Source organism: Pseudorasbora parva, chromosome 5 (genome assembly GCF_024679245.1).
Source record: "Pseudorasbora parva isolate DD20220531a chromosome 5, ASM2467924v1, whole genome shotgun sequence".
Classification (NCBI taxonomy): Eukaryota; Metazoa; Chordata; class Actinopteri; order Cypriniformes; family Gobionidae; genus Pseudorasbora; species Pseudorasbora parva.
Genome location: NC_090176.1, coordinates 17,128,580 through 17,139,275, shown reverse-complemented (window position 1 = coordinate 17,139,275; position 10,696 = coordinate 17,128,580). Strand labels below are relative to the sequence as shown.

At 37.9% G+C, this 10,696-nt stretch overlaps 1 protein-coding gene across 4 annotated transcripts in view; it reads left to right on the top strand.

The window, feature by feature from the left end:
- The first annotated feature begins 236 nt into the window (after window positions 1–236).
- zgc:152951 (uncharacterized protein LOC569013 homolog) overlaps window positions 237–10,696 on the top strand; it is a 42,714-nt gene continuing 32,254 nt past the window's right edge. For 3 of the 4 annotated variants that reach the window (XM_067443368.1, XM_067443370.1, XM_067443371.1), the window contains exons 1-5: window positions 237–341; window positions 433–538; window positions 1,601–1,848; window positions 1,968–2,070; window positions 10,508–10,581. In XM_067443368.1, the coding sequence (XP_067299469.1) occupies window positions 1,609–1,848; window positions 1,968–2,070; window positions 10,508–10,581 (417 nt within the window). In that variant the 5' untranslated portion in view covers window positions 237–341; window positions 433–538; window positions 1,601–1,608. Of the gene's footprint in view, window positions 539–1,600; window positions 1,849–1,967; window positions 2,071–10,507; window positions 10,582–10,696 lie in introns of all 4 variants that reach the window. The other variant, XM_067443369.1, reaches the window with a different exon arrangement.

Sequence of the window (10,696 nt, the reverse complement as noted above, 5' to 3'; positions counted from 1 at the left end):
ACACACACACACACACACACACACACACACACACACACACACACATACTTGTGCTGCCTTTTATGATGGGGGTCTCTCACACAGGGATGATCATATTTGAGGGTCCTATATATAAAAGATTGAAAACCCCTGGCGTAGATAATATAATATAATATAATATAATATAATATAATATAATATAATATAATATAATATAATATAATATAATTGACTATTATAAGACTCATTGACGGGCCCTGTGGCTTGTTTTTGCTGCTGCCTTCACGTTGCTTTGAGGATGATGCCCCCTCTGCTATTCTGTTATCTTCTTCTCTACTCAGCTTTTTGAGAATCATGCAGCTGTAGGTGAATGTATTTGTGTGGGTCATTATAAATAGCATTAAAGCGCGCCGTGACATTGCATAACAATGTTCAATCGTTTACTCACTACAGCCAGTCAAAATTAGCCTACTCAGCAAACCCGGTTACCTGTCAGCGGTGTACAAAGTCAAAGTCTTGACGGTGGCCGATATCCGAGGAAAAGCGGCGAATAGAAAAGGTAACGTCCAGAAAACCGCTGGCTGGTTAGGTTTGTATATTTAGCTTCAGCAATGTTATTGTGTCGGCCTCATCATTAGTTCTGGGAAAGTGCAGAATGCGCTGTTATTGCTATTTATGCTTATAGATATTTCTATTATTTTTTTCTAAACGTTTACCACAGTTTCCTTTAAAATGCACAGCCACCGTTACTGTTGCTAGGGATAGTTCGACAGCAACCACTGTCGTCACGTTAAAATGGTTTAAAAGTATGTGGAATGTAATAAAAAAAAATGCTTTTACAGCACATTAAGGTATTTATCTGGCTTAATATGGTAAGTTTTTGTAAAATAATATTTTGGCAGTAAGGGGGAGGCTTATAAAACACACACACACACACACACACACACACACACACACACACACACACACACACACACACACACACACACACACACACACACACACACACACACACACCTATCATTCTAAGGAGGTCCAAAATAAAAGCGGCTCATATTTTGGCAAATTTTTTGGATGTTTGCTATTTTTGCAATTACCAACATGCCTCAAAAAGTAGTAAACCTGTAAGTTGTATACATTTTTTCTCCTCCAAAAGTTTAAGTACTAAAATGACTTTAATAAAAATATAGTAAATCTACGTAGAAATATATATATATATTTTAAACTACCGGTAATAAAATGACAAAATCACTGAGCAAATGACTAAAACTGAAATTATAACAAAAGATTCACTATAATGAAAACCTGGCTGAATAGACAGCTAAATGTGGCTTTCTATAGAAATATTGTGATATATCATTACTTTGAATTCTTTTTTGCCACGATAATCAGCCTGATGTGAAATTTTTGCAATTAAAATGAGTTTATTAATTTATTAGCTAGTTTGTTTTAAATAATAATCGTAATGCAAGATTTTGCCTCTAATGCTTTAAAAACAGTAATTTTCAACAACTAGTCAGGGAAGTGACAAGTCACCAAATCTTCTTTTTGGTATTGTTTAGGGAATTCATGCATGGCAATTTTCTAATTTTGGGATCATTGCTTTACTCTGAGCTTTCAGGTGCTGTGATGGTGGAGGACAGGTCCATCATGAAGGGACGGGTAACAGTGTACTCAGTGCCAGGCTGTCCACGCTGCATACAGGCCAAAGCTACTCTGCGTACATTAGGAGTGCCTGTGTGTGATGTGGATGTGAACAAACATGGAGAAATAAGGGCGCGAGTGAAGGAGCTCACGGGTCACAGTTCCGTACCCCAGATATTCTTCAATAACCTTTACGTTGGAAACAACGAGGAACTCCACAATCTGGTGAGATAAGAAACCATAACTGATGTGTGATTTCACTATTGACTAACCCCTGGCTTGATATTTGCTTCTAGGAAATAAGACTGAAGTTTACGAAAATGTTTTTTGTATTATGTTCTTAGAATCCTGAGCGCCTGAAACGTCTTGTCCTATCGGTAAGAGAGGAACCTGTGCCACTGGACGCTCCACCTGTGCCTGTGGAAAATAGCATTGAGATTGATGGAGGTTAGTGCTGAATAGGGCTTTTCACACTGCACTTAACCCCGGGTCATTCTAAACCCTGCTTTTAACCCCTTATTGTGGTGCCAAACCTGTGCAGTGTGAAATCATGTGGTGATAGAATGTTACGATTAGGGTTAGGTATCGTTGATATCATAAGTTGATATCACAAAAGTTGAAGTTCCCATGAAGTTTTGTTTAGGCATTGTACTACAAATAGCCACCGTGTGTCATTAAAATTCCATAGTTTTTTTTTTTTAATGCAATGTCAAATGTATATAATTTTTGTGTAAATATCACAAAACAGTTTGCAGATATAGAACCGTGAGACTCAGACCTTTCAGACGATATGCGTTTTGTCAAGATTAGAAAAGGTTTTTATTATGAAGTAGTTCAATAAATATGAAACATGACGACGCCACTTGGAGAGGAGCCCGCTAGAATAATTTAGAGCACCGTTTCCATGGTAAGGCAAGATTTCAAAACGGTTTGCACAGGATGAATCTTGAGTTCGTAAGCTTTCGAATGATATATAGTTTGTCAACATTAGATTTGGATAAATATAGGATATAATTGTTTTAAACATGCAGTGGCAAATGGGCCCACCGGTGGGCCAGTGACACTTAAGGGTTAAGCAATCCTTGTTGCATTATATGTCAATGGTGACAGTTGAAAAAACTTCTTCACCTGGACTGACTGGGTGTGGGTAGATAGCTTCAGCAATCTCTTTTAACACAAGAACTTGAACAATGGTTCAAAACACTGAAGGAATTTATTTGGGTGTATCATTAATTATCATCTCACCACAAACAGGTTAGTTTTGACTAGGACAAGTCCGAAGCGCACAAAATCTTTGTGGGACTAGTTGTGACTTTCTGTGGAACCTGTAAAACCTTGCTGCTGCCCTGTCAATGATGCCTAAACAGGTTAAAAAGCATTGTATGTCGAAAACAAACTGGCATTTCTAAAGATCTAAAAGGATTTCAAGTGATCTTTAAAGAAAATCAAGCTATTATCTAGAACTAACCCATACATGGCCTTAGAACACAATGTAACTATACACATCACAACATGTAAATAGGAAAATGTTGGAGTTATTTTGTCATTTATTGACCAGTAGGCTAGATAGAGCCGTTTATTTCCAGTGTTTCTGCTAAGCTAGGCTAGCGGTGGGTGCGTCAGACAGAGTTATGGCACGCATGGAGATGAGTGTTATGTGTGGACTAGGGATGCCACAATTCTTAATATAATGTTGAACCGTTCGGGTCGGTACAGCACACATGGTTCAGTACGTGCTTGTGGATTGCGTTTTTTCCGGTTTTGCATTTAATTTATTATTTCAATTTCTCAACGTTTGAAATATTTTTCTCCGTTTATTTCGGCTCTATTTGAGTGTGCTTGTGAGTCTACGCGCTGCTATGAGCAAATATTCGATCATATGCACTAAAGCTGCGTTTTAAAGCCTTGCAAATTAAACATTTAATTCATGTTTTACATGGGTTGAGCGCGCGCGCCTGTCAAACACGTAATTACTGGACTTATTGTAGTAGTCTTACTGTGCTAATACTGTCAAATACACACAAGGTTAACATTAACTCAGTCGGTTATGTCTAAAGTCAAAGTAAAATCGCTTGTGTCTGAATATGAGATGCAAGCAGGACTTAGCAGCAGCCTAATGGTTGTGAACACTTGTCCTTAAAGGGACAGTTCACCTCTAAAATTATGTTAATAAAACAACTAAAAACAAAGAGAAAAATCACTCACTGCTCTTGAATAAAGTATAGCTTTCAATAAATGTATATTGCATATTGAAGTTGTTATTGAAGAATGCAGTTTTCATTTTAGTCTACATTTATTCATTCAATTTCTTACTTAAATACTACTGTACATCTCTGAGCTGTATGTGTATATATATATATATATATATATATATATATATATATATATATATATATTTACTTTATATGATTTTAAATTATGTAATATACCCAGAATGTGTACAAGCAGGGCCGGCTCTAGCTCTTTGGTTGCCCTAGGCGAGATGGAGTTTTGCCCCCATAATCCCCATCAATTCAATCTAATAATCAGGTTGATAAGTAATTAAACGTGTGGCTGAGGGGGCGCCCTTTGTTGATCATGTTTAATAAACATTATGTTGTATTTCGCTTGTTCCGATTCTATGCTTAATGGGAAGTAATGGGCGGCACTAGAGTGTGCTCGCGCCTCTAACACAATTGTTGCCCTAGGCAACCGCCTAGCTCGCCTATAGCAAATGCCGGCCCTGTGTACAAGTTTTTTTTTTTTAAAGTTGAGTTAAGTTCAAGTAAGGTTTTTCAAGTCTTGTAAGTAATATGTTATTAAAATAAAAAAATGTATTACAATAAAAACATTTTCTTCTTAACCTCTTTCTGCTCCTATCGCCTAAGAATAGAATAGCAAAAAAAAAAAAAGAAAACTGAACCTGAAAACTGTGGTTTAAAACCGAGGTGTGTATTTAACCGTGGACTAACTGTATTGTTGCATCCCTAGTGTGGACTAATCTAACTCTGGGGGATACGGCGTATAAGCTAAAGTCCCAAAAAGTCGGTGTTTTCCTTTAAACTCTCTTATTTTAGTTAAATGCCAAACATTTCTTGATATAAATAAATATTTAAATACAATAATAATATAAAGATATATGCACTTATAAAATGACTATAACTTAAAACTAAAATTAAAATTAAAATATAAAAATAAAAATAAAAGCTGATGAAAATATGAATAAATCCTATTACAGTATATAATACTAATACTAAAAACACTTCTGTCTAGTGACTACTAGCAGCAGCTCTCACCCATAGACTGTAAAAAAATATGGACGTAGTGTCCGTGACGTCACCCATAGGATTCTGATAAGCCGTTAGGATTCTGAGAAGCTTAAAGTATGGGAGAGCTGGACGTCGCCATCTTGTGAGCGAGTCAACGCGTGTCACTCCCGGATAACAGAAAATGGGCAAAAAGGCGGGATGTGCGCGGAGCTGAGGTGACGCAATGACTATAGACGGCAGATAAATGGCTATCCACTTGTAACCACGCCCTTAATTATGCAGAACTTTAAGGCTTTATATAAAGTAAATGAATGAGTTATAAAAAAATTCACCCCCCTCAGAGTTGTCATGAAGATCAAAATTAGCCTTATAAGCCAAAACCACAATTTGTTCCAGGCTGTAAACATGTTTTTTTCTGCTTTAAAGTTGAGAATTTTAACATGGGGCTCAATGAGATTCTGCTCCCTTCTGGAGCCTGTCCCTAGAGGCCAGTTGAGGAATTGCAGTTTACATTACTTCCGTATTGGCTTCAAGAGAAATCGCGGGAGGTTGCCGCTTGCTCTCACCCTGTAGCTCAAGACTGGTTGGGGACCCTAGTGATGGGGACACTATACTGTCAACAAGCACTGTCCTTTAGATGAGACGTTTAAACCAGGGTCCTGACTCTCTGTGTTCATTTAAAAAGAGTTGGGGTGTAACCCTGGCCTCCTGGCCTGATTTGCCCATTGGCCTTTGTCCTCCTAATCATCCCCATATACACTAATCAGGCATAACATTATGACAGGTGTTAATAACACTGATTATCTCTTCATCACTGTACCTGTTAGTGGGTGGGCTATATTAGGCAACAAGTGAACATCTCATCCTCAAAGTTGATGTGTTAGAAGCAGGAAAAATAGGCAAGTGTAAGGATTTGACAAGGGTCAAATTGTGATGGCAGACAACTGGGTCAGATCATCTCCAAAACTGTAGCTCTTGTGGGGTGTTCCCGGTCTGCAGTGGTCACTATCTGTCAAAAGTGGTTCAAATAAGGAACAGTGGTAAACCAGCGACAAGGACATGGGCGACCAAGGCTTATTGATGCACATGGGGAGCGAAGGCTGGCCCGTGTAATTCGAACAAACAGACGAGCTACTGTAGCTCAAAATGCTCAAGAACTTAATTCTGGTTTTGATATACACAATGCATCGCAGTTTGTTGCGTAGTTTGTTGCAGTCAGGGTGCCCATGCTGACCCCTGTCCACCGCCGAAAGTGTCAACAGTGGGCACGGGAGCATCAGAACTGGACCACAGACCAATGTAAGAAGGTGGCCTGGTCTAATGATTCAGATTTTACTTTATATCTCGTGGATGTCCAGGTGTGTGTGCATCACTTATCTGTGGAACACATGGCACTAGGATGCACAATGGGAAGAAGGCAAGCCGGCAGAGGCAGTGTGATGCTTTGAGCAATGTTCTTCCGGGAAACCTTAGGTAAACCTTCTGCCGCAGTATGGCTGCCGTCACATCATCCAGGTGGATGTTGCACATTGACGGTGGTTGAGGAGATCTCAAGCCCCCAGTCCCCAGCCCCCAACCCCTCTTCCATATGTTAAGCACTTATTATATGTTAAGCACAATTATTACTATTTTTTACTATAATTGGGGGGGGGGGGGGGGGGACATTTGTAGTCTTAGTAGACAGGATGTTAGTCAAACGTCAGACTCAGACATGTCTTGCTTACCTTCATATAGCATTTTTCAGCTTTCAGACACGCACCCTAATCTCTTCTAGAATAGTAATGGCGAGTTCCCATCCACAGACATATTTGTGTTTACTGTGAAAAACAGTGAAAGGTTTATTGAACTGTGTTATTGCAGTTGGTGTTGGCTCTTCTAGAATGTTCTGACTCGACTCGCACTCGCTTGCAATTTGTAGACAGGAAGGAAGCAGGTAAAACTGCCCGGAGTTTAATAGTGAGACTCTATTAGTGAGCCAATAGACTCACAATAAATAGTCTGGTCCATGGTGCCTTCTCTCATATGGGCTTTTTATAGCTTATTCTAGCTGCTAAAGTTTCATCTTTCTCTTTGGCAACCCTATCTTTCTGTACTCTTAAATGTGCTCATCTAAATTCTGCATGCGTCATGAAGCTCAATGATTCTTTAATCATTTCTGAGTCGGGTTCATTTCCAGTCTAGCAGCATCTGAACTGTTTATTGACTGGTTAAAATGTTAGTTGCCTGCTTGACTGTTATTATTAAAGGGATTGTAAGGCAAAACTGTACTGATGTTCCTCAATCATTCTGTGTGATTTTAGGAGCTCAGTATTAAACTGCACTTAACTAAGCCTTTAACATACAAACTCCATTGTTATTTTTAATATAATAACAATAAATATTATTTATAAATGGTTTGATAAAATATATTATTTATCTATTTTTATTTGAGTCTTAGGCATGCTATCTATTTTTAGTTTTTGTAATTAGGCCTTGATTATTTAAATTGAATAATCAAGATTACGGTTACAGGTGCGTCAATGAATTAATCATGAAAAGTGTCAGTTACAGTATTGCATTAAAGTCTATGCATGTGGCATCAAAATGTGCTACTAAAGTGGAACATTTTTTGCAGATGCTGAGCATTGTAGCATGCCTGTGTACAAACACAATGTTAATCAGATTTAATGTATGTACAAAAGTTTGCAGTCTGTAAGATTATTTAAAGTTTTTTTTTAAAGTATCCTATGCTATTTAAAGCACACCACATTTATTTTGATCAAAAAGTAGAGTAGAAACAGTAATATTGTGAAATATTATCACAAATTTGAATATAATTGAACATTTTCAGCATCATTATGTTCTGATGATGCAGGAGTTGTAACTATGGCAGCTGAGAAGGCCATTCTCTGTGTTCTTTTTCAAGAATTTTCTGAGCCTGATGAAATCGATATAAATGCGTGTTTAATTCTACAAAATACGCCGATGTTACAGTCACTGCCCTTGCCGTCCAGAATAGAAGCGAACATCCCAATCAAGTGAAAGGATCTGTGGAAACTGTGGTTTATATACATGTTGCTGCTGATTGGGCTGACATATTTGACACACCCACCCAATGAGAGAAAAGGGATCTCAAACCCTTTGTACAACGTTTCCAGGAAACATGACGTTCAACCAGAAAACATAGCAAAATGCTGTGCACCGGTTTGAGCTTCAGATATCTTTCAGGAAACAGAAAATAACAGGCAGCAGGCAGAGATGCAGGATCCAAATGCAGGAGTTTTTAATGAAACTAAGCAATCAAACATAAATCAGGAACAAAATAACACTGAGAAAAATGCTAAAGAAAACATGGGGAACAGAGAACACCTGCATAACATTAAAAAACGACTGACAGAAAACAACTGAACCAATAGGGTATACAAGGGAAACAAGGTTAACAAGATTACAAGGTGAGTGGTTAATGGGAAACACCTGGGGAAAAACTACAAAGAGCTACAAAATTCCACAGGAAACAGGACACTGAAAAGAACACAGTAGCTGTGTCTCATTTCGTAAAATTTCTAAGGCTGCGTCCTCCGGAGGACACGTCCTGTGTAGGATGCAGTATACGGAGTGTCCTCAATCAGAATTAAACAAGACGTCCTTTGTAGGACACACCGGCAGGAAGTATCACGTTGCTATTGCAACACGTTCAGCCTCATTGCGCTCTCACGCCAGTTATATGAATGAAAATTATTTATAACTTGAAAATGACTATGAAATGTTTCTTGTCTTGACCGTAATGTACTGTTCTAAACGTTTAAAATGCACTAAACAGTTTTAATCCTGTTTAGCACAACTATCTGTTTGAGGAAATAGAGCAAAAAACAAAAAAAACAAAGCTTGAACTACTTAATTTAACCACCACACCTACGCTGGCATGTATATCTGGCGGTGGTGCCGTTTTATAATATAAAAAAAAATAAAAATAATAATATAATATATATATATATAATATAATATAAAAAATAAGACGGTTATTAACGGCGACGCAAAGAATTGTGGGTTATCTCCAGCCGTGAAGGCTACACCTCATGCACACTCCAAATTCCTGTGAAAGAAGGACGCATTCGAAGGTCGCATTTGGAGTGTCCTACTCACTTTTTTGAAATGAGACGGGCCTTATGACGTATGCAGCCTTCGAATTCGACCTCCGGAGGACGCAGCCTTCCGAAATGAGACGCAGCTAGAGGGTGTGTCACAATCAGCTTCCTGGTTCAGTAGTCAGGGCACTGATCCGGACATAAGTCAATGGGCTGACTGCTGAACTAGGGAGCTGATTGAGACGCACCCAGAGACAATGCACAGATAAACTTGAACATAAGTCCCACAGAGTGCTAGACACAGAAACATATGTGACAAAATCAGTTTAATATGCCATGCTTAACATTTCTTATCAGTATCATCAATGTTGATAAAAGTTATGCTGCTTAATATTTTTGTGAAAACCATGATATACCCCCCCCCCCCCCCCCCCAGGATTCTTTGATAAATAGAAAGATTGAAAGAACATATTTTATTGGAAATAGAAGTATTTTGTAACCTTATACATGTATTTTCTTTTACTTTTGATTAGTTTAATGCACCCTTGCTGAATAAGCGTTTTTTTTCTGAGAAATTGTCGACCCAAACTGGTTGAGAAATTATGTTATAGTCGTGTAGCCCTATAAATAAAATGTTTTAAGAAATCTACAATTGAAATGATATCATTGGATTGTTCAGCATTCACAGACAACAATGATTCTTAATATTTGCATTCAATTGGTCCCCTTTCTTAAATCTATTTTCATTATTTTATTGATTAGTCTTGCCGCCACAACAGCAAACCGACTTTGATGCTACAACGTTAAAGGGATAGTTCACCCAAAAATGAAATTGTTGTTGATAGTGCATCCAAGATGTAGGTGTGTTTGTTTCTTCTCCATCTCTTCCATCTCGGTTAGGAGTACCCAAATTTAGAATTAGGCAGATAGAAATCTATTTATCACCATGTTATCTTTATTTATTTTATTTTTTTAAATCTCTTTACAACTTCTTCTTATGCATATGTTATCACAATTGCCATTGTGTATGAAATGTTCTATATAAATAAACCTGCCTTGCCTTGTCTTGCCTTGTATAATGCACGTCAATGGGGTATATTTCTATGAGAGTAAAAAACTCACTTGACATACGAATCCATATTAAACCCTGTGGCTCGTGTCGACACATTGATGTCTTAAGACACGAAACGATCAGTTACTGCGAGAAACCGGACTGTATTTATGGTATTTTTTTACCTCATATCAGACGAATCTCATCCAGTATTCCAAATGCCATTACTTCCGCCAAAGAAGGTCAAAATAACGGTGCATTTGTGTTCTACTGAAGAAACAAACAAACCTACATCTTGGATGCCCTAGGGGTATGCAGATAAACAACACTTTTAGTTTTGGGTGGACTATCCCTTTAACTTTTCTTTTCTTATCTTACATGTTTTGGCATTTCCTTCAGGAAACTCAAATCTAGTTTATATATATTATATAAAAGTATATATATACTATGGCCTATTAGCTTTTGTGTTTGGTGGTTTCAGTCATTTTTATTCTCTTTTTTGTGATACTTGCCCTAAGCAGCATGGGAGCTCTCGGAGGCACTGAGGAATCTGATCCTGAAACTGTACTCTGATCACCTCTCTGAAGATGGCAAGGTAACACACTGTTTTCACCATCTCATCACAGGCTGCATATCAAATAGCTGCAAGACCGTGTTAAATGGATTCGTCACAGACATGAACACTACATGCACTCAGACATTTGATGTTT